This window comes from Gastrolobium bilobum, unplaced genomic scaffold, assembly GCF_033153095.1.
Source record: "Gastrolobium bilobum isolate Gb01-03AN ecotype WA unplaced genomic scaffold, APGP_CSIRO_Gbil_v1 utg35430, whole genome shotgun sequence".
Classification (NCBI taxonomy): Eukaryota; Viridiplantae; Streptophyta; class Magnoliopsida; order Fabales; family Fabaceae; genus Gastrolobium; species Gastrolobium bilobum.
This window is the reverse complement of record NW_026896674.1, coordinates 204,389-229,191: the sequence shown is the minus strand read 5'-3', so window position 1 is coordinate 229,191 and position 24,803 is coordinate 204,389. Positions and strand designations below refer to the sequence as shown.

At 32.9% G+C, this 24,803-nt stretch overlaps 3 protein-coding genes across 3 annotated transcripts; 2 read left to right on the top strand and 1 right to left on the bottom strand.

The window, feature by feature from the left end:
- Positions 1–7,537: 7,537 nt before the first annotated feature.
- Positions 7,538–12,691, top strand: LOC133301392 (DEAD-box ATP-dependent RNA helicase 57). Its single transcript, XM_061501023.1, has 11 exons — positions 7,538–7,706; positions 7,841–8,095; positions 8,192–8,283; positions 8,746–8,842; positions 9,018–9,098; positions 9,180–9,412; positions 10,499–10,693; positions 10,805–10,895; positions 11,318–11,440; positions 11,791–11,941; positions 12,108–12,691. The coding sequence occupies exons 1-11, from the start codon at positions 7,626–7,628 to the stop codon at positions 12,305–12,307; spliced, it is 1,599 nt and encodes a 532-aa protein (XP_061357007.1). The 5' UTR covers positions 7,538–7,625; the 3' UTR covers positions 12,308–12,691.
- A 995-nt stretch (positions 12,692–13,686) lies between these two features.
- On the bottom strand, positions 13,687–16,137 carry LOC133301391 (pentatricopeptide repeat-containing protein At3g53360, mitochondrial). Its single transcript, XM_061501022.1, has one exon. It carries the CDS (start codon positions 16,135–16,137, stop codon positions 13,849–13,851), a length of 2,289 nt encoding a protein of 762 aa, XP_061357006.1. The 3' UTR covers positions 13,687–13,848.
- Positions 16,138–17,815: 1,678 nt separating this feature from the next.
- Positions 17,816–21,466, top strand: LOC133301394 (beta-1,4-xylosyltransferase IRX9). Its single transcript, XM_061501025.1, has 3 exons — positions 17,816–18,471; positions 19,057–19,288; positions 21,301–21,466. Exons 1-3 carry the CDS (start codon positions 17,816–17,818, stop codon positions 21,430–21,432), a joined length of 1,020 nt encoding a protein of 339 aa, XP_061357009.1. The 3' UTR covers positions 21,433–21,466.
- Positions 21,467–24,803: the final 3,337 nt, after the last annotated feature.

Below are 24,803 nucleotides of genomic sequence, written 5' to 3'. Positions count from 1 at the left end.
ATTTTTCGGTTCGATCACTGCGATTTCAATCGGTTTGGATCAGTTGTTGATAAACACCGGCCTACTCCAAGTCCATGCTTTATACCGTTGTATCTTCTATTAATTTCAAATGATTGGGTTTCGTTTAAGCAATTAAACATATCTTCCCCTTGAACAACAGTAATTAAGAGGGTGTATTGGATTGAGATTTCAAAGGATTTTATCCCTTGGTATTCAAGATTGAGATAAAGTCATGTGGTATTCGATTAGGATTTTAAAAGATTATTTTAGAGTTCGTCCGTCTAAATTCGGTGGTATTCAATCAGGATTTTAAACAAAGGAAAAATAATCTTGTGGTAATAAAAAGTCTAACAATTTTAATGGATTTTCTATTGGTGTGGATTTCGTGAGACTTTTTAGTGAGAAATATAAATATGATGTCTCTCTCATAATCTCACCCTAACCACTAGGATTTTTTTATATTTCTCTATTGCAGTGTCTTCTTCTTCCTTTGGCGGGTTGACCCGCTCGAAATCGAGTCCAGCCGTGGGAGCTTCGTCAAAGCTCAAGAAAGCATATTCTTGAGCGATTTTCATCACAAAACAACCCAGAAACAAGAAACCAACAAGATTCTAATATAATCCATCTCAAAAATAGCAGATTTTTGAGAGTTTTTGGAAGTTTAAAAAAAATAAATTTTTCAAGCTATGAGTCGCGATTTTTCTTGGCACAAAAAGATATGTTTTTTGTATTAAAAATAACATAAAATAGTGGAAAAACAACGGAGGAACTAAAACCATCAAACTAATTTTCGTTTTACATCAGTAAAATAAGATCAATTTAAAGAAAGATTAAAATTTTCAGAATATAAACTCTATATTTCGTAACAGTACATTCATGAACGAAATTCCTTCGCAATAGGAAACGATTTCAAACAAATTTTGTGTCAATAGATAACTAAAAACTTATTTTTCAAAAGCCTCAATGTTTCAATGTATTGATTGAAAATAATTTGAGAAATTTTCTTAACTTTCATGTAATAAAATTCATAAATTCAGATTTGAAATTTTTTTAGAATACTCAATGAAAATATGCATATGATATATGGTTAGAAAACTCTCATCACGTAGAACAAAAAATCCAAGGTTTTCAAGATCAATTGCAAAAAATTCCAAACGAAATTTTATTATGAACTTTAGGTTCTGTATGCAAATTTAGAATTATTTTAATATTCTATATGAAAATTTAGAATTATTTTAATAAATAAATTTTTTTGGAGTCTTATAATCATATATGCATAGCTCTGATACCAAATGAATAAGATGTTTTTCAACCCATTGGTCAGACCTAAGAGCAGGAATGAGAAAATGCTAATGCATGTAGGACTAATATATGTTTAAATATGTGGAGAGCTGTTGCTAAATAATTTTGAATGTTTATTAAAAATTATATTACATTTTCTTGATTGAGAAAATTATATTAGGTTTTACTTTTTTTTATTAATATCATTGCAAATCTTTGTTATTTTTTTATTGACTCTTGTAATTTTGAATGTTTGTTAAAAATTCTTATGATTTTTTAAAATCTTATAAATCCATATTATCCTTTCAAATATTATAAATTATATTAAAATCTAATTTTATGAAATCTTGATTGTAAAAAAAGTCTTTAAAGTCCTTCCAATTCTAAATAGTCTTCTAAAATCTATAAAAAAAATTATCTCAATTTTTTTTTTAAAAATCCTAATCCAATACACCCCCTAAGATAATAACTATCACTATTCAAATTTTAAATCAATTTAAATATCTCTCATTTCATGATACGATTTAAATTTTAAATTTTAATTGAAACTTTCTTAATCCGTACTAAATCATCAACTGTAGGTGAAATATTGACCTTCTATATTATTTTTATATAAATTGCACGATTCTCAAATTAGTTATTCATCTAGAAAATCCACTAGGATTAGCCTAGTGGTGGGGTGTGTGAGTTAGGTGTATGTAGTGTAAGGATGTGTGTTCAATTCTCATGTAATGTAAAAAAAAAAGTTATTCATCTAGAACACTATTTTTCTAGTTAAACATACAAATAAAATCTTCCAATATAATAACAAATTATCTTAAACCCTGATTCTAGATCGACAATCTCATAGCGATATAATTATAATTCACAATCTGATTCTGATATCAAGATAATTCAAATTCAAGTATCAAGGTGCGTATGTGCCGACGTAAATGTTTAATTCCTACCCCCAAACTCTCACATCTTTTTACACACCTTATAGTCCGGATTCTCTATCTCTGGCACACATAGAAAATCTTTTTATTGTCTCTTTTCAATTACATATATTGCTGCTTGGAAGTGAGGGTTCTATACCAAATAGATTGGTTTAAGTAGTACATGTTTAATTTCGCTTAAGTAAGGTTTTGGGTTCAAAATCACTGTGAATGCAAAAAAATTTCTTTGAGAGAACTAGTCCCATATAACGTGGATGTTTCCGGTTCAAACAGGATTACCTTTCATGGAAGATAGTGTCGTTCATCCGAAAAAAATAAGAAGTGAGGGATCTATGTGCCCTAAACTTCTCATGGTGGAGCATATGGCGAAGGATTATATGTCCAACTTGCCCGAACACATCATTCATGATATTCTTGATCGAATTACCATGCTAGATGTTGCTCGAACCAGCTGTGTATCCAAGCCATGGAAAAGCTTTTCTGTTTCATATCCCTATTTGAATATCAACCAGCAAGACTTTAATCATGTTCCATGTGATCTGTTCAAGAATATTATGCAGAAAAAAGTGAGGAGCATGAGCATCCAGGAAGAAGGTCTGGTTATATTCAAGTTCAAGCTATGCATGGATTTTACGTATGTACGAGAAGCCATAGAGGAGATTCAAAGGTGTGTAAGACTAGTATCCAAGACAAGCACTCTCAAAGAGTTCGATTTCCAAATCATAAACGGTGAATTTGGGGATATTGATAGCCGTTTTTTTCATCGAATCTATTATGTCGAGACCTTAACTATGTTAAGGTTAAGTGGTTTGACAGTCAGAGTCTCCTCTAAGGATATAAAGCTTTCAAACCTTCAAATTCTAATATTAGATAAGGTAATGTTAAGATCAGAAAGTACAATGAATTGGTTCTTTACTAGTTTCTCTCTGATAAAGGAATTAAGACTTGTTAAATGCTATGGTTTGGAGCATTTGAAGGTATCTGGTCTTTGTCACCTCGAAAGGCTTGAGATTGGTTTTTGTGAGATGCTTGTGAGTGTTGAAATCCAAGCACCAAGTCTAGAAAAGCTTGTCTTAACCGAGATTAAGAGAGAAGAACATGATGAATTTCACTTAGCTTTGAGCATAGACTCACAAACTTGTGAAACCTTACGGGAATTAACATTGTGCAATTCCAGCTTGAGAGGCAAAACCTTCAGCCAAATGTTTTCTGGATGCTCAAACGTTGAGTCTTTGGTGCTTGACAGATGTAAGAATTTTTATGGGATAAGCATTTCAAGTCAGAAGCTGAGGAAACTTTTATTCATAAGATGTTTTAATCTTATTATGACTAATATTAAAGCTCCAAATTTGACTTCATTCAATTTTAGCCATAATCTACCTCTTGAATATTGGTATTATGATGATAGTGATGCTGCCTTTTCAACATTACCGGGTCTACGCCAATACTCTGATGAAATCAGCCATCTACAAGAAAGCACTCTTGACTTTCACCAAATGCTTGGTACCAAAAATACATGGATATCTCTTTGGTTTTATAAATTTAAGTGCTCTGTAGGCCAAAAGATGGTTATCTTTTCAAAGGTAAATTAACTTGCAGCCAATTCTTTTATTGTTTATTTCATTTGAATTATTAAATTAATGTTCATCTAATTCACGTTCTATTTTGTTCCAATGGATTTAGAATGGCTGGCATGATGTTATTGTGTTAGAAGATTGGAGTTCGATGGCACAACTTCCACTGATGACTAAGATAAGCGATGTAGCAAGAAGAACAATCATTACAACTATGAGTTTTAATGATCTAGCTGATTACCTGTTTGGGGACAGTAAGAACATCTATAATGTTTTAGCAATCTCATGTACTGATAGAAGCAAATTTTATGAGGTATCAGCACTCCTTCAATCACTTCTGTTTGAAGACTATATTCTTTAGGCATAATTTCATAGGCTTTATATTTTTCAAGGGGATAAGTTATTCTACCTATCTCTTTTTTCTGTTTACCTTTGCCTACCACTCTCTAATATCATTAGATCAGAATCTCAACTAACTTTATCATTTCTCTCTCCTATTGAGATTCTGATCTAATGATATTGGAGAGTGATAGACAAAGATAAGAAAAAAAAAAAAATAGGTAAAATAACTATACTTTAAGAAGTTACTTTTATTAATTGCTATAAAAATAGCGTTCAATAAAAAATTTAATATATACAGGGGTCGGTTATATTGCTTACCTATTTAATCTTTCTACCCTTATTATATTTTTGTATTTGAGACTTTTGATTTAATTTAATTTGCATAAAACCACTTGAAGTGTTTAAGCCTTGTTATTGAATGTCTGCAGGTCCTAGAGAAAAAGCCTAAAATATCATGTATCCAGCGCAGTTCTATGGTCGTAGCAAAAACACAAATGGATTCATTCTTGCCCACTACATGTTGGCCCTCGTACTTTCATGCTAATGGTTTCTTCTACCAAGCTCTACTGGAGGCAGGGATGGCTGCAACTTTAAAAGCAACTTAGTTGTTACTTAAGCCTAAGTATTAAAAGTTTTAACAGTGATGTTAATTCCAAGGTTTCTTCTATCATGCTCTCTTGGAGGAATGGATGACTGCAACTTTGAAAGCAACTTGGTTGTCAGTACAATAATTTGAACCATATATGAATTTAATAAAGGACGATCTGGTGCCCTTTCAGAGACAATTGTTATTTTGTTACTTGGAAATTTTTATTTTATTGTGGTATAAATTTTTTGACTGTTTTTTTGAATTCTTTATATACTACTTGATCGGTTTGAGAGTTTAGGGAGTAGATTTGTTTAGTATGTCAATACAGCAGTGAATCGGTGAGATAATACGAATTAGAACTCAATAATGGAATCACCTTGTAGAGTCTCAGGCAAGCTATGGCTGAAAATCGAGAGGGAGGTGAAGGATATGATTGGCTCTATAAAGATGAAATCCAATAGAGTAACAACAATAAATAATGGTATACAAAAGGAGACTCTCAATAGTGGAGTGAGGTATTTCTAGGGAAGAAAACATGGATTTATCATTTATATATGACAAGAAGCATTCTGAAGACAACTACTGACTATGGATCCAAAATGGTCTAGAATATGCAGCATAACCAAGTAATGAATGTTACGATCCTTACATGCATCAACCTCCACAGATCAAACAAAAGACCAACTATCAATCAACATCACCAATAAGACAATGATGTTGCTTTGGTACTTCCAAAGTAAAAACATCACCAATCTACTAAGCAGCTATCTCACCGAGGACCCATTTAACCACACTCACAATTCAGTACGACCTCCAACAATTCAACGAGAACCAGCCCCTAAAACAGAAGATTAAACAAACACAAGCATTCTCTTCTCATGGTCATAATCAATATCCATAAGAAACAACCAGATTTTCACATCAGACATGGGGCATTGAAATCCCCACAACCAACTTCTACACAATAGGATATTATGTCTATCATTTTTTATGCTTACTCTATTTCTTTTATCATCTCCAACACTGTTAAATCAAAATCTCGAAGGAGAGAAAAGGAGGTAAAGGTGAGTTGAAATTATGATCCCTAATAATAACAATAATAAAAAGACAACCTAGTGGTACAAAGCTCCCGCTATTATGCAGGTCGGAGTTAAGAATCAGATCCATTGTGAGTCTACAATAATTGCATGAATTCAACCTGTAAGGTTTACCTTCAAACTTCTACGCAATAACTAAAAAGAGACAAATTCAGTTGAAAATAAATATACACACAACACAAACCATCAATTCTCATGGTTGAATACACAATTACAAATGTTGGGCCGTACACGGGGAGCCAGTGGCAGGGGAGAGACCATCAATCATGGGTCAAGTGAGCAGTAACATTAAGTGGACTCAGAACACCACAATCAAACCCAAAACATTAAGGCACTAGGTGCATGGGTTATTCCATTTGCTTTCTTAGTCCATTCTTAATTATTGTGGGACTTCACTCACTCACACTTGGATTCCTTAATATCTCCCCCTCAAGTCGTAGGCCCACATTCTTTCCCTCTCAAACAGAAGCTGCTTCTTCGAGTATTCAGGGAATTCATCAATCAGTGAGACTTGGCTACACTCATCAAGATCTTGGTCTCCCATATCTTCAAATACTTAAATCACCACAGTCCAATCCACCATTGGCTCTGATACCACTTGCGAGTCAACCATGGTCAAAGTGAACAGTAACATTAAGTGTCGGAACAATACAATCAAACCTAAAACCTTAAGGTCACTTAGTCAATTCTTAACCAATATGGGACTTCTCTCACTCACTTGAATTCTTCAGCAACTAAAATTCAAAATATATTTGATCAGTTTGGATTGAATCATTTTTCACCAACCAAATCAAAAAATAATTCAATCCAATTAAAAAATATGATTTTTTCGGTTTTTGATTTTTCAATTTTCGATTATCAATTTTTCGGTTTATCACGGTTTGAATCGGTTAATGAACACCCGTAATATATCCTATTGGCAAACATAATTTTATTACGAATACCATTATATTTTACAATTTTCATTATAGACATTAATGTATCAATATAATTTTTTATCAAACTTTAAAAATTAAAATATATTTTTGAGATAATTTTTATGAATACTGATAATTTTATTGAATTATTAAATATTTAATTTTATTGTTGCATAATAAATGTTTATGTTTTTATAAAATTCATAATATATTAGTGTCGTTTCCTTGAAATTGAAACATATAATATTTTTCGTAATAAAATAATTATTTTTCTTTTAAGCTTACATAGGCAATGACAAATTTTACCAGCAGTGCACATGCTAAGCATTTGAATATTGATAATATATTTTTCAAATAAAAAAATGAATATATTTAATAAAATAAAATTTTAAAGTGTATTTTATATTAAATAAATAAAAATATTATTAGAAGATTCGCTTAAAAAAATAATGAGAAATATATATGGGAATGAGATGACGCAATTTCGTATTAAGCCTTGTAATATAGATGACATGAAAAAAATACGCGTAACAAAAAAAATATTAATATTATTTTAAATATTTATTTTTTAATTAATATTAAACTGATGGAGAAGAAAAGGGAATGATGTTATTTTTTGCTTTTCTCGGGGTTTAACTTTTTGGCCCAATGAAATTGGGCTAATTCTGAATCAAGTCCAACTTGTCATTTTTTGTTCATTATTTTGTCAGAAGAAAGGGGCAAAAAAATAAATAAATAAAAGAAAATAAAAGAAAACTTGCCTAGTTACCTTCCTTCGCAAAAATTAAGACGGTACAAGTAGCCGGCCGCAGCAAAAGAAAGCAGAGTGCAACTGCGAACTCATTCCTCCTTACTCAAACCCCTAATTGCTTTATTGTCTTCCAATCACAATGGCCAACGACTCGTCGTTTTTATTCGCCGGCATTCGTTTCGATAGAAAGAAATTCAGCACCGATATTGCCAGGTTCCAGGTACCAATCTCTCTCTCTCTCTCTCTCTCTCTCTCTTTCTCTTCTTCCCGTACGCTTATTCACCTTCTTCTTCTTTTTTCCACAGTTGATGCCAAATATTAATTATTATTATTTTTTGGTTTATAATTGTAAAGAAAAAAGATAGCGATGATAGCTCGGTGAATATTTCGAATGCGGTTGAAGATGAAAGCGAGAAAACAAGAGAAGCAGTGGAAGAGAGAGCACCGTCTGCGAAGAAGAGGAAGCGCAAGGGAACGAAAGAAACGATTGAAGGATTCAATGTGTTCAGAAATTCGACATCTGAGACACTGTCGAACGATGAAGTTCGAGATGATGATGAGTCCATTCAGCTGAAGAATAAGAAGAAGGAACTAAATAGGCAACTTGAGGTTCCTTTTCGTTTTGTTCAGTATGCATTATTCTCAGTGTTCTTAAGTTTGTGCAATGGTTTATCATCATTCACTTCCATTTTGATATGTTTTCAGCGCGATGCAATCTTCAGGAAGAAACACAACATTCATGTCTCTGGTTATAATGTGCCGTCACCGCTTCAAAACTTTGATGAGTTGAGAACAAGGTATTCTTAGTCTTTTAGGTTAAAATATATCTTTGATCCCTATACTCATTTTCAATTTAGTCACTATAATAAAAATACAGTAAATTTCAGAAGCAAGTTGAAAATGAGTATCACTTATAAGGTGGATAAATACTATATTTTTTATCCTTATACTTTATTGTCATTTTCAATTTGGTCTCCATGCTTAGAACTCCATGCTAATATCATAGTCTTATAATGGCAACAAATGTTAGGGACGAAACTGAAAACCATTGTACATGTAGGAACCAAATTGAATTTTTTTTTTATATACATAACGACCTAATTAAAAAATAGGTATAATGTATAGGGAGCCATAAATATATTTTAACCTATCTTTTATGAGAATATTATCCTATTTATCTTGTATTATGTTTGTTATTTATTCTGCTCATTAAAATTACAAGATCACTATGGTTCAGAATCTTAATTAATTGTTTACAGATATAAATGTCGATCATATTTATTGCGCAATCTGGCAGAACTTGGATTCAGAGAACCAACACCAATCCAAAGGCAGGCTATCCCAATACTTTTACATGTATGTACTTTCTATCAAGTTACTTGTCCTATAATTATTTTGCATCTGGTATTTTGATCTTCAGAAGATCGTTAGTGAAGTTTGATCATTATTTATGTTCACTTGATATTGTCCCCAAGTTAGATGTTAACATAATATTGTTTTTGTTGCTATATTCTTTCAATTATTTGGATAGGGCCGTGAATGCTTTGCTTGTGCTCCAACTGGCTCTGGAAAAACCTTTGCATTTGTGTGTCCCATACTTATGAAGCTAAAGGTATTGCTTGTTTTCTCCATATGCATTAGTAGTCCGCAACTTCCCATGTCTTGTGTTCCTATAATCAACTGTGTTTTACAGGATCCAGCTAAAGGTGGCATTCGAGCTGTTATCCTTTGTCCTACCCGAGAATTATCTGCACAAACATATCGAGAGTGCAAAAAGCTAGCTAAAGGCAAAAAATTTCATATCAAGTTAATAACTAAACAGCTTGTAAGAAATGCTGATTTTTCGAAATTTCCATGTGATATACTTATATCCACACCACTTCGTTTACGCTTGGCTATCCGGAGGAAAAAGATTGATCTCAGCAGGTTTGAGATGATGAATATTTAGTCTTATTCGTTTAAACTTAAAATACTTGAACTACTAATCATTACATTACATGCATTTTGGGTCCAAAGGGAGTACCTTAAATGCTTGTGGATATGTTTTACATCTGGTCTCTCTGTGTCACTTATAGTGTAGTTCTCTGATGGTAAATAATTGATTGATTGAACTATACTTTGCTTTGTTCATTATCAATCAATTGCATACTAGATATAAATGTTTTCCTGGGATGGTGTATATGATAACCTTGAGGAACATTTTACCTGTTAGTATTCATTCCATTTACTGCTTTTTATTTAAGTTTACACTTCACTTTGATATGAAGTAGTCTTCTGTGCTACATGTGGTATTGTCAAAATAAATTTCATTAATTTGGTGATGAAATTCAACTTGGAAACAGTTATGGTTATAATGTAGGCTGTTTCTGAAGATCAATAAGCTATTGACCTGCTTTTTTCTTTTCTAATTTTATATCCAAAGTATATCGTCATAGTATCCGCTACTGGTTAAATTCAATCCTGCCCAGACTAGTAGGCACAACTGGTAACTATTTGCTCTATTACCTTCCTTTTTATCTGAGCCTATGTACTAAATGAAGTAAGCAAACACTAATAATAAGTTGATCAGTCAGTTGACTACCATAGACTCATACAGCCAGAACTTCTTTTAAAATCTGACTAGTTGCTTTGTGTTAAGTCATCAAGGCCTCATGGGAGATGTAATGATAAAAGTATTTCTCAAGGAGAATGCTCTCATACAAGTTGGGAGAACCCAATATGTATTGAATATTCCACAATTATTTTGTGTATCCTTTGGCCCTCAATTAGGGGTTATGTAATGTAATGATAAATTTGATTGCGCATAACAATTAAAATGCCATGGTTGAACTGCAGTTGGTGTAGCTTACTTTATAGGTCAACTACTTATTATGCTTTAAGCATTACAAAATTTTGCAGGATGCTTTTAGCTGTAAATTACATTGTGTCTACAGAGTCAGTAATAGATATGTGATGTGATTTAAATAGCTCAATACATTGATATTTTTCTTCCAACTATTTTTGGTTCTGCAGAGTTGAGTATCTTGTCCTTGATGAATCCGATAAGCTATTTGAGCCTGTATTGTTCAAGCAGATTGATTCTGTTATCAAAGCATGCTCGAACCCCTCCATAATACGCTCACTGTTCAGTGCTACTTTACCTGATTTTGTTGAAGATCGAGCTCGAGAACTAATGCATGATGCTGTTCGGGTAATTGTTGGCAGGAAGTAAGTTCATTGCAGAAATTTACAGAACTTGAGACTCCTGAGCATTACCTTAGTATGGTTTTCCTCCATATTATTCTTGTAGTTGATGTCTAATGCTTTTATGTGTATCAGGAATATGGCTTCCGAAACAATAAAGCAAAAATTGGTTTTTACCGGAAGTGAAGAAGGAAAACTTCTAGCAATTCGTCAAAGTTTTGCAGAGGTAAAATGCTAATGTGAATGCTTTAAATAAATAGCATTAGTTGGTCTGGTTTTCTTATTCGTCAAGAGTTTGTGTGTCTCACAAGTTTGAAAGAAATTAGAAACTTCACACAATGTATCATTAATATGTATTTTCCTATTATTAATTTGTCTTGTTTGTGGTCTGATGTTTCTGTTGCTGATTGTGTGCTGCATATATATTAATCTCATATTCAGATATTCTGTTTATTCTGGGTTTAGTGGTTACATAATGTATTGTGAACATAATATGAAATGACTTGGAATACTCATCGCTGTAACTTATACCTTTGGAATTTGTGGAAGGCATGTAACACTGTAGCACCTCCTATCAGCTTATTCGTTGTGGTATTTTTTAGTTGCGTGCCTTTGTTGACCTACTTTTTTTCTGGCAATATTTTGTAGAGTCTAAATCCTCCAGTATTGGTCTTTGTCCAAAGCAAGGAGCGAGCCAAGGAGTTGTACGGTGAACTTGCATTTGACAACATTAGAGTTGATGTCATCCATTCTGATTTGTCTCAAGAAGAGGTAGTTCTCAGCCCCTTTGAACAACATAAGTTTCATGTAGGAAAATATGAAGAAAATCTGAAACAATACCCCCTCCCCTCCAAGAAACACCAAAACAAAAATGAAAACTGATGAAGTTTGTGATCAAGGTCTGGTCCTTGCTAGTTGTAGGGTGGAGATGTCAAATTATGGTATTCCTTGTGACTGCTATTACTCACCATTATCATATTGTTCAAGACAAACCTGTTTTAATATTCAATTATGTTTTAATCTCTAGTTATCGTTAGCAATAGGTACTCCAATACTAAAGCATACTTGTTATTTTATCAGTTATTGTGATTTCCATTATTCTAATCCTGAGTTGTATACAGCGAGAAAATGCTGTTGATAACTTCAGAGCTGGAAAAACGTGGGTTCTGATTGCTACTGATGTAGTGGCTCGGGGCATGGATTTCAAAGGTGTGAACTGTGTGATCAATTATGATTTTCCAGATTCTGCTGCTGCATATGTCCACAGGATTGGTACGTGCAGTTATATGAATATTGTTTTAGATTTGAGAAGAAATGTTTAGATGGGTAATAGTTGTATAGTCTCTCATGGAGCCTTGCGTTCATCATATCCTTAAGTCCCTTAAATTTTGTTAAATTGATTTTGTTTTGCTAATAGAAGATGTTGATTTTTCATTAGGTCGTTCTGGGAGAGCAGGGAGGACTGGAGAAGCAATTACTTTTTACACAGAAGAAGATATTCCGCTTCTGCGGAATGTAGCTAATCTTATGGCAGCATCTGGCTGTGAGGTTCCATCCTGGCTCATGGAGTTGCGCAAAAAGAAATGGAAGAAACACCGCCCTAAAAGAGATTCTATATCAACCAAACCAGAGCTATAAGCCTATGGAATGGGAATATTTTTAACCCTGAAAATTTGGGTAATGTTTATTTCTTAACAGGCCAGGCAGCATTGTGTTAAGTAAGATTTTTTGTTCTCTATCCCAAAAGAAGTAGTTAACGCGATGAAAAGGGAAGGGGGTTGGGTGGCAATTGTCGCCGAGAGAGAATCATCTTTTAGGTGAATGCAATACGGTTGCGGACATTGTTGCCTACACAAGTCTAAACCATGGTAATACGGCTCATTTTTGTTTTGTAGAATTGGACCTTCAATTGCGAATTGTTGCAAGATTTTTTTGGGCCCAAATTCATTATTCTGATTTGCTTCCTTCCTCACTGTATAATGATGATTGACCCAATGGCAGGGCAGTCATTGCTTAGAACATATGCGCAGTTTGTAGTTTATGTTAATTTTTTCTTTTACTTTTTTGGTTGCAAAAGATGCTGAAGTGTAGGTAAATGGCCTACCTAGAATTTGATTTAGGGATCAAATAGTATATAAGCAGAAATAACTATAAACAATTGTTTCTAGTTATTATTGATTTATGACTTGTTTAAGAATAATGTAATTAGTTAAAGCCTAAAACTATTAGTTATAGGGATGGATTGGGGTTTTATGACGAAATCTGATAGAGGCTATTAATACCATCATTAATTACGGAATCACTTTAAGAATAATTGATTATATTATTAACTATCAATTTTATAAATAAAAAAATGATATACATGGATGCTTTAAATTTAATACTTGAGGTGGTAATTTTTTTATTTTATACATAAATATTAAGTATAAACTTTAATTACTAATTTTAAGAAAAACTTATAATCAAAATATTTAAAGAATAAATTTTGGTTAAAAAAATACTAGTGTGAAATAAACTAACGTAAACATACTTATAGTTTCATAAAATATAATAGAAAGATCCATATTTTAAAGTTTTGTAATTATATGACATAGTTTTGCATTGTTTATTAGTAATAATATTTAGATACACTTTTAACTTTATATACATAAGCTATTAATTTATTTGACATATAAAGTGAATTTTTTTAGGACATATAGAAGTTTTATAATACTCACTCTTTATCTTTATTAAAATAGTTTTCTAACTTAATCTTAATTATTTATTGGGTTTACTTTTTATAAAGTTACTTTAGATAACTTTGTCTAATGTTCACCGAAACGACGTCATTTTGGGGTGGAAATCATGGTGTATTTGTAATTTTAATTTATTTCAGAGTTATAATAGTATTTATCATTCTATTTTTTAAATTTTTTAACCCGAAAACGACATCGTTTTGGTGAACATTAGATAAAATTATCTAAAGTAACATTAGATACTTTTTCCCTTATTTAAACTATTTTACAACTTTCTCCAGATAAAAGGGACCGATGGAATTAAAAGAATGTAACTAAGGAAAAGCATACCCCAGACAGACAATGCTAACAGGCGATGTATATCTTGTTCAAGTGGAGCCTGTATCATCCTTTTTGTCTGGAAACAGCTTAGCTTCAACTACATGTTTCAAACTAGACTACCCATCAAATGCTAATGCTTAACCTCTGGCAAGGATCATAACCATCATCCAGCATCTGCAACCATAACTCTTCAAGCATTGTGTAGATTTTGCACCTTTGCGGATGTGAACTATCTTCTGAGAAGAACACATGGATCTTGTCCTTAACTTCTATCCAACTTTGACCAGGAACCTTTTGTACACTCATTTGCTTCATCATGTTCCTTAGTTTGGCAACATCTTCCCAATTGCCGGCAGAAGCATGTATATTAGAAAGTAGCACCAGGGCAGCAGAATTGGAAGGGTCAAGCTTAAGTATATTTTCTGCAGCTCTCTCTGCAATGTCAACATTACCATGAGTTTTACAAGAAGCAAGTAGAGTTTTCCATGTAGTAATGTCAGGGTCAAATCCTGATATCTTAATAAAAGTCTCTGCTTCATACAAGCATCCAGCACGAGCAAGCAAATCAACCATGCAAGAGAAGTGCTCTCTTGTTGGTGGAATCCCTAGTTCCACTTCCATGGTTTTATATAAGTGCCAGCCTTCCTCCACCAATCCAATGTGACTGCATGCACTGAGTATCCCCAGATATGTGACCTCATTAGGCTGAACACCAAGATTCCTCATCATTCTATAGAGATTAAGAGCTTCATGTCCTAGTCCAAACTGAGCATGACCAACAATTAAGCTACTCCATGAGACAATATCTGGGTTCTGGGTTGAATCAAAAACTTCTTGAGCATGTTTAAGTGATCCACACTTTGCATACATGTCAATCAAGCCATTGCTGACAGAAACATCAAGTACAAGCCCACTTTTAACACTGAAGCAATGGACTTGATTCCCAACTTCTAGAGATGCCAATTCTGCACAAGTTCCTAATAAGTTAGTTAGGGTGATATTATCAGGCTTATTTTCAGAAATTAACATTAGTTTAAATAATCTGAAAGCCTCTCCTGCTTGTTTGTGCTGCAAGCATGCTGACAAAATTGCATTCCAAGAAACTAAATTGGCATTTTTGCTTATATCTTTGAAAACATTAAATGCATCATGTAGATTTGAGCATTTTGTGTACATGGTTAGCAGAGAGTTGCATACAGCTGCATCCTTATCGAACCCCGTCCTGATAATGTAAGAATGAATCTGCATGCCTTGTTTGAGTGTCATGGGGCTCCCACAAGCACAAAGTAAGGAGAGAAAAGTAATGCTGTCCGGGATCAATCCCACATGCATCATCTGACAGAAAAAAGATATGGCTTCATTAGCATCAGCACTGTCAGCAAATGCTGCAATAATTGCATTCCATGACACTAAATCAGGGCTTTCAATATGATAAAATGCTATTTTTGCTGAAGGTAAGAATCCAAATTTCGCATACATATCACAGAGGGAGCATCCAGCAAAAACGTTTCTCTCTAAACCAAATTTAGCACACACTACATGTATTTGCCTTCCAAATTCTGGTTTTAAAAGGCTGCTGCAAGCACTGAAAACACTGCCGAATATAAACTCATTTGGCTGATAAACACCCTGCCTGATCATATCTCTGAAAAGATATAAAGCTTCTATCTGATAACCAAGTTGGGTAAATCCTGTAATCATGGAACCCCAAGAAATTAAATCTTTTGTGGCAATCATAGTAAACACATCTGAGGCGTGTGCAATTTGTCCAAACTTTGTATACATTGAAATAAGAGCATTTTGTGGAATCAGATGACGCCCAAATCCTGACTTAATGACATGGGCATGCAGTTGCCGGCCTAAATCTATATCCCCCGCAATGTAGCAAGCCTTAATTATGCTTCCAAAGGTTAACTGGTCCGGGAAATGACCTGATCGCAGCATTTGAACATACATGATAACGGCATCATTCTCTTGACCGTTCTGTGTGTATCCAGAGATCATTACAGTCCAAGAGATCACATTTCGCAGCAGCATTGCATCAAATACTTTTCTAGCATCGTTCAAAGAACCACATTTTCCATACATATTAAGAATATGATTCTGGAGAATGATGTCTGGCTGATAGCTGGATTTTAAAATGTGATCATGGATTTTCCTGCCGTATTCAAGAGATCTAAAGTTGGTGCAAGCCAAGATTAAATTCTTATAGGTGCTTGGTTCTAGCTGTATGCTCGATTTCTTTAGATTGACATCAAATGCTTCAAGTGCTTCTTTGTAATGCCGATGCTTGCACATCAAGCTGATGTAACTGTTGCTTGGTACCTCTGTACTGAGATTGGAGGAAATTGTTGGTTGTACAATAGGTCTTACACAATTACATAAAAATCGAATTTGGCTTCGAATGATCATGGACATGCAATGTAAAACTCTTGTTATAGTTGAGAAACTTGTTGGGTGAGATGGTTTAAGGACAGTATAGTGGTCACGAATGAGGGTTTCTGATTAAGGAAACAAACAAAAACAAAATCCATAGTTGGATGAACCTATTGGGAGAACTTCTGTTTAGCCAGGTATCAAATATAAATTAAGAGAGTGAATGAGTATAAGGTAGTACACTGGCTAAAGCCTCCATCTTGATCTACCTTCTACATCTATATGAATTCAAGAGCCAGCAGCCATTAGAGTTTGATGTTCTCTAAATGAACTAAAAGACATCCACAAATCCAGAAACATCATCAACCAGTTGAGCCATGCCGATAGTCAAAGATGTTATCTTTATTGTTTGACTAGACAATCAAACTGATATTGAATTTCATCCAATCCATCATCAAATATTTCTGCAGGAACCAAAGATAAGCATAAATTTTTTCTACTTATACATCGTTAAATTTATGCAACTAACATAATCCTCGTATGTACTTCTCAAATGTCAATGCGTGTAAGATGAACACGAGGCATGTCAATGATTCAGCTATTTCATGCTCTTGATGACCATTTTTCAAACAGCGAGTATGCAAAAGAAGTGCATTCTAAAATTCTAACACAAGGTGTTGGAAAAACTGTGCTTGCTCATCAATGACATATATGAAAATAGTTTAACGATTAAACATAGAGAAAATTCATCGGTGAACATTTCCTTCCAAATTAAAAATTCGTACGGCATAATAAGATAACTGAAAATAACGCACCTGAAACTAAAACCTTGTAGTCTCTGCATACAAACAGACACTAATAAACGACTCTGACTGCACTCAAAAGTCAAAACATTAGAAACAGAACAATACTTGTTTGTGTTCGCTTCGTTTGCAAAAGTACCCGACAGAACAAATAGTTTTTTTTTCCCCCTTCTTTTGAAGACAAAACTGTTTGTATGTAAATCTTGCGATGGGGCTAAGTGAAGGATGTTCCTTAATGTGTAATGCTTTGGATCTTAGCCCAAAACTTGATTTTTGTTAACAAGACAAAATAAATTCATTGGTGGGAAAGGCCCACAACTTTGAAGGATCCAAACCCACATATTATAGAGGTTACTTCTCACCCACCCTAATACAATAATTCCATAACTAACTTCCAAAAGATTCATTATGCTCCTAATAATTGCTTTTATAATCCTATTCTTTTTCAGCAAAATCATAATTATTCTGACAATAGATCCCAATGTCATTTTTAAATTAATTTTTTTTACTTAGATTCCTTTTATTGGACTGGTCAACCCCAAATTAATAATTAAGCCCCTAACACTATGGGCATAATCACTAATATTGTTGATAGATGGATGGGTACCATCCCAACAGCTATTTGGTGTTAGATAGCAACTCATGGTCGCATTTTTATTTTTATTTTTATTTATATTACTTTTACTTCAAGTGACATCCAAGTGAAGCAATCCATTACCAATGAAAAACCTCCAAAACTAAAGCTAGGCATTCAGTTTGGTAGTACCAATCATAACCTCATTAGTTCCAACGTTTTCCTTAACAAATATGAGGTGTCCTTAAAGCATCAAAGTTTATATTGCATTACACGGTCCTCTTCCTCTTCATTCTGTGCCAACAACAACTGGTCATTTCATTCAACCCTGAAGAAGATGGGTTCAGTAGAAAGATCAAAGAAGAAAACTCATTTATGGAAGAAAGCCATGCTCCATTTTTCTCTCTGCTTTGTGATGGGGTTCTTTACGGGGTTAGCTCCAACAGGTAAATCTTCATTCTTTTCTAGCAAAGTTGCTGCATCAAATAGAACAACAGAATTTGCACCACAACCTAGTGAAATGTCTCCCCGGACAACAAATGTCAATAAAAGTTTGATAGCTCCAACGCCAGTGACCGTGCCGACACACAAAAAAACAACAACAACGAAATTGCATGTAAAAGCACAGCCCCAGTTGAAGCCCAGAAGACTTATAATCATTGTAACTCCGACAAGCACGAAACTTCCCTACCAAGCAGTGTTTTTGAGAAGGTTGGCAAATACTATAAAGCTAGTTCCTCAACCATTGCTGTGGATTGTTGTGGAAGCGAAAACTGATTCCACGGAACTCTCAGAGATACTAAGGAAAACAGGCATCATGTATAGGCATGTGGTTTTCAAGGAAAGCTTCACAGACTTAAAAGCTGAACTAAATCACCAGAGAAATCTTGCACTTAAGCACATTGAGCACCACAGGCTGAACGGGATTGTACACTTTGCTGGCCTTTCCAATGTTTATGATCTCCAATTATTCCAACAGCTTAGAGATATTGAGTATGATTTTTCCCCCTTCTATTTGCTACACTAATTTTAGTTCCATTTTTATATTATTTACATTGATAAATCTTTTGGGCTTTTATTTACGAGTGAGGATATTCTAACTATCAAAAACTCTCACTACTAACTTACTACCCATCACATCACCATTAGATCAAGGAGAGAGAATGTTAAAAAGTTTTTGAAGAGAGAGAAAATCTTAATCTAATGGTGATTAGATAGGTAGTAAGTTGGTAGTGAAAAATTTTGGTAGTTAGAATATCCCTCCTCTTTATTTATTTGTTTATTTTTGTTTTGATGGGGTGAGGAGAATAAGCAGAGAAGAGAAAGAGAAAATGTGTTACCTAGTGTCTAGTGCTTATTTTTATTATATCTTACATCTATGTAGTGGGTGAAGGTTATAAAATAAACAATTTTTCAAATCTATGGAGAAAAGGCTAGTGGGGAAGAATCTTTAGGTGTACCAAATACAAGTGATAATAACAATGGTAACAATCATGCATTTAAATTTCACTCTTCCAAGGTAATTTGTCATTCTACCATGTCCCTTATTAATTATGTATTCATTTGGAAACTGAACAGGGTCTTTGGAACATGGCCAACGGCATTGTTAGCAGCAAATAGGAAGAAAGTGATAATCGAAGGACCTGTATGCGATTCATCACAAGTCATTGGTTGGCATCTAAGGAATATGAACAATGAAACTGACACAATCACTCCTCCCATTCATATTTCAAGTTTTGCATTCAATAGCTCCATCCTATGGGACCCTGAGAGATGGGGTCGCACTTCCTCTGTTCAAGACACCACTCAGGTAAATATTATGATAATATATATATTTATATATATATATATATATATATATATATATATATATATATGCGCGCGCGTTTATCGTTTATGCAGCCGCCGTAGACAGTATTATAAAAAGTGGGCCCCACAGCTTTAAAAAAAAAAAAACAGGATCCGGAAGCGGATCCTGGCTAGCTGTATGTGCAGCTGCAGAAATCATTTTACCTATATATATATATGATAAAATGATTTCTGCAGCTGCTGTACCTACATCGAGCAAGGATCCGCGTCCGGATCATAGGATACGGTAACGGATCCTGAGTTTTTTTTTTTTTTTTAAAAGCCGTGGGGCCCACTTTTCTGTGTCAGCTGTAGATAACACTATCTACGGCTGCTGCAGAAATGTTAAGCCTTATATATATATATACCTTATGAATTGCAATCTAAATTATTTTTCGCCCGTAAAATAAAGCACCAGTGGCATCCTTACTAGGGGTGTTCATCAACCGATTCAAACCGCGGTGACCGAACCGAAAAATCGAAAACCAAAAAAAAACCGCAATTTTTAATTGGATTGGATCGGTTTTCGGATTGTTTAATGAAAACCGATCCAATATATTAATTCTCCTCTACTTACTTTGGTCTTTCTCCAATCGTAATCCAAAAATTTCTAAACCCAAGACCCATTAACCCATCAACTAAACCCAAGAAAAAACCTATTTACTTCTCATTAACAAAATTTCATCTGCGTAGAGCTTCATATCTCATTGTCCCAAAAAAACTATATTATCGTTTACTGATGCTTTTGTATTTCAATTTTTTTTTACAAAGCCAATATATATATAAAAGATGTTATCTGCATGAAACAAATTTTAGGATTTTCAAAAAATCGAAATCCGATCCAATCCAAACCAAAAAAAAATGGATCGAATCGGATTTGAAAAAAAGTCCAAACCGAATGGATGATTATATGACCAAACCGAAGGAATTGGATCGAATGATTTTTGCTTCCAAAACCGATCCAATCCAGATCGCGAACACCCCTAATCCTTACCGTAATGCTTATCTACCAAAAAATTAGATTGGGTCTATTTGGTCTTTTCAAAATAAAACTTTATCTTTAAAACTAAAAAATAATAACAATTGGAAAATTTTGTTAAAACTCATTTTAAAATAGGATATGGATAAATTCCAAACCTTAACTTTAATGAACATGATCATGATCATGCCTTCACTTTAAAATAGGAGATGGATATATTACTTACGTTTAGTTAACGTTTGGCCAACCTCCAACTACACCAGAAAGGAAAAAATCAAAGGCGAAAAAAGTGTTAGATATTAGGTAATATAATGACAACCTGATTGACTCGATGAACTAATCAGAATACTAACTATGTAGTTTTTTCTACTCCTACATAATATCACAGATAACGCATGCTGTTTCCTTTTACTCTAAGATTGAACCCACTTTCAATATTATCTCAATTAGAAAACTTAGTCCGTTTGAAATGACAAATGACAATATATATATATATATATATATATATATATATATATATATATATATATATTGAGTTTGCTTTTTCTATAGTCAATGTAAATAGTTTATCTATATTGAATTCAAAACGATGTCGTTGTGAGACGGAAATCAATGTAGTTTTGTAATTATAATTTATTTCAGAGTTATAATAGTCTTTTTCATTATAATTTTTTAATTTTTCAATCCAAACAATGTCATTTCGAGAGCAAATGTAGATAATTTATCTACAATGTAGAAATATTAAAGCCATATATACTTATTAAAGGAAATATAATATAAAATTGTTAATGTAATTTTACCTATTAAATTAAACTTTTGGATTAAATTAATTTTTTTTACATAATATTATAATCTGTGACCCTTTGATCATGAATTCGATTCTTAATCTAAGTGGAAGGAACCTCTGCATTGTTTATCATTCAATTTCGATGGCTTTTTTTTTTTTTTTTTTTGTTCTTGTCCTTATTATTGGGCTTCTCTTTGTGGTTACCTAGAATTCAATAAAGTTCGTGAAGCAAGTAGTTCTAGAAGATGAGGCCAAGTTAAAGGGAATTCCACCAGAGGGCTGCTCCAAAATCATGCTCTGGCGTTTCAACTTACATGCTCGTACCATTTCAAATCACTAATTTCTGACTACTACATCCGATGTTAGCCAAAGTTAAAGGGAAAACACAGAAAATAACGAATGTTGGAGCAATCCTACTAGACTACCACTATATGAAATTTATACTTTTTTTTTTTTTTTTTTTACTTTTGCAAATTTCTTCCGTATGCATAATTGATAGCAGTTTTATTGATTCTTACTGGTTTCAAAAAATTTTGCTAGCTTATGTAAGTGAGAAGGTCTTCTGTTAAAAAGCAAAAACATTTAAAGCATACATGATGTTTTTTCAGAAAGATTCTCGAGTTTATAGCAAATTTTTTATGAGTATACAAGTAGTAGTAATTTATTGGATCAAGGTTGGGCCTTCTCTTTTGGACCCGAATAGAAATAAACAAAAGGCCTATTGGGCTAACCACATGTAACCTGGCTAGCCCGCGAGAGGACCTGGCTATACAATTGGCTATATGAATCATTTATCTAGCGGAAAATGCTAGAAATGTAATTTTGAAAGAGGAAAAAAAGTGTGCAAAAGTCATTGTTTTTGTTTTTGTTTTTTGTGAAACAAACTAACAAAGCACAAGCTCTTGTATAAAGAATTTGAGTTTCATATATGCATAAAAGAGTGTTAGTATGATCCTGTATGGATTCTGTGATGAATTTGAGTTTTTGTTTCTTTATATTCGTTAAAATTGTAAATAACTTGAGCTGAACCAAACTTCGATTACCTCAACTCAAGCTGAACTTATTCAATTATACAAATTAGTGGTGTGAAACCTTTTGGAATACTTTACGGGATTAGCATTCATCATTAACATAATAACAAAAAGTTTCCTACACACACAATATTTTGTGGGGTTTACATTTTTTGAAGCAAAAAAAAATAAAAAATTACGACACGAAAAACGAATCTCTATAACATAACACAATCACTTTTCCTACGACATAACTTTTATAAAACTCATATTTTATTCAGGAATTGTCCTCATAGTTTGAGATATTTGTATCTCATCCGAAACGACATAATCGATATTCGCACGTGATTATATTTAAAGAATTTTATATTTTCTGATAACAATTCCTATTTGAAATATCGTCTATTCACGGAGAAAATATATTTTCTCGTTGTATGATTATGTTAGGTAAAGATTCTTGATCATTAATTTACAGATTAATGGTTATAGTTTTAATTAAGGAATTTTTAAAACAAAAAAGTAAAAATTATCATTTTGATTATTAGCTATTAATATATAAATAACTAATTGAGATCTTTCACACAGAATATAATTATAGAAGATCCATCTCACAGCATGATTAATTATATGGATTGTGGACATTAAGGACTACCAATACTATCTCATGCTTAGCTGGTAGACAATCAATCAGCTAACGACTAATTAGCGATGGTTACCGTTGAGGGGTGTGATTCAGTGTGGCGTTGCATAGTAGCCGCTCGGCACTTAATTGAATGTTCGTTCAAGTATAGTACCTGAATACGCATAAATAGAAATAAATTAAGTTACAGAAACAAAAAAAAAAATATGAATAAGATGAAATAGAATTAGGATACCAAAAAAAAATAAAAATGAAATAAAATTAAATAGCGGCATAACTTTCTTGGAGATTATTTATTGTGATCGGGACCACTATTTTTAGGTGGTCTCTTAGTGTAAATGAAGGGGTAAAATAAGAAAAGAGAAAAAATAGTAGGAGTAAAAAGAGAAAGAAAAAATTGATGATGTGAGAGGGAGCACCAGATAATTGGGTGATCCTGAACCATAATAAATATTTCCATTTTTTGGGCCGTTTGTGTGACTGACTGACTACCTGTCAACCTTTGATGCGCTTCACATGGAAATTTCTAAGGTACAACAGTGGTATCCTTTTTTCGATGGAGAGCACCAATAAAAAATGTAGAGAGAATGTAAAACTGAGATAAAAAAAAAATAAAAAATAAAAAAAAAATAATAATCCAAATGACAAAATTTAAATGGAAGTTGTACATATGACCGTACCAAAAGTTTGTTCGCTTCACATGTCTAGCTTGGGGAGCGTAAATTTATTATTTATTCCCCTAATAGCAATGCACAACATTATTATAATAATATACACCTCAAGTTCAATTATTTTTTTTTTTTTTTGATAACAAGTTCAATTATTTTTATATATTCATTTGATTACTTTTTTTAACTAATCTAATCTCTTAATTTTCTTTAAATGACATTATATTTTTTAAAAAACAAATTCAATTTATTTTAAATTATTTATGGACATTTTTATGATTTTAATGCTTTTAAATCTATATTTTCCAAATGACATTAAATTAATTATACATATTTATTTATAATTTTATATATATATATATATATATATATATATATATATTTTGTTATAAACAATTTATCGGTTGTCCATATTCGTTATGATCGTCGGAGACGTTGTGACGGTTGAAGATATTATGACCATTGAAGAATATTTCAGTTGTTGTAACTTTTATGTTTTCCGAAGAATATTTCAGTTGTTGTAACTTTCATGTTTCCCGCGATATGGCAATACTTCATTGAGTCTATCTCTTTTATCTCTTTCTCTTCTAGTTATTATTAATTTTACAACACTTTATTAGCACCACTATCTCTGCCATCTAAGATTTTAATCTCTTAACCAAATCGCTTACCAAACAAAACCGAGCAAAAGAAAAAGCTTATAGCTTTCAGTCCAGTATGTAATCCATTGAGTCTTTGTGATTTTTCGATTTATTCCCTTGCTGCTTCAAAACCAAATATAGGCAGAGACCAAATCTAGGCAAAGAGGTATTGACTTCTGGCGAACAGGGCCTCATCTCACAGCTTCTTCCGGCGATTCCATAGGCCAATAACCAACCATGACCAACAACATGCGAATGTGACAATGATGATTACCAAAGATAGACGACCACATCCATGGTTATGGAAAGGATCACAAGGTAAGATTTTTTTTTTATATTCTGATTAAAAGTGCTCAATCAAATCGTTTCCATTTCAATGTTATGAAAAAAAAAATCATTTTTTTTTATGGTTCCAACTTGCGGATATGGGTATAGAAGTGATGTGACCATATTCAAAATAAATAAATAAAAATGACAGTATTTGATTTTAATAAAAAAAGAGAGAGTTACCAAGTGATTTAATTAAAGCACAATTTGATTCATGAACGTGTTATTTTATTTCACACAAATGCACTCAGTGTACCTTAAGCTATAGTTATTTAAATATATATGGTAGTTAGTCATTCTACTTTTCATTGTTTACTTGGCACAAAGCATATTATTTGTTCCACATTTTGAAAAATTATAATTAAGGGCCTGTTTGGTGTGATATATAAGGTCTGATAGTATAAGCTTATACTATACGTTATGAC

Excerpts from the sequence above, each read along its gene's own strand:
- LOC133301394 (XM_061501025.1), top strand. The coding sequence starts at position 17,816 with ATGGGTTCAGTAGAAAGATCAAAGAAGAAAACTCATTTATGGAAGAAA. Across the intron at positions 18,472-19,056 it reads CAACAGCTTAGAGATATTGA|GGTCTTTGGAACATGGCCAA; the intron begins GTATGATTTTTC and ends GAAACTGAACAG. Across the intron at positions 19,289-21,300 it reads CTGTTCAAGACACCACTCAG|AATTCAATAAAGTTCGTGAA; the intron begins GTAAATATTATG and ends GTGGTTACCTAG.
- LOC133301392 (XM_061501023.1), top strand. The coding sequence starts at position 7,626 with ATGGCCAACGACTCGTCGTTTTTATTCGCCGGCATTCGTTTCGATAGA. Across the intron at positions 7,707-7,840 it reads CCGATATTGCCAGGTTCCAG|AAAAAAGATAGCGATGATAG; the intron begins GTACCAATCTCT and ends ATAATTGTAAAG. Across the intron at positions 11,942-12,107 it reads TGCATATGTCCACAGGATTG|GTCGTTCTGGGAGAGCAGGG; the intron begins GTACGTGCAGTT and ends ATTTTTCATTAG.
- LOC133301391 (XM_061501022.1), bottom strand. The coding sequence starts at position 16,137 with ATGATCATTCGAAGCCAAATTCGATTTTTATGTAATTGTGTAAGACCT.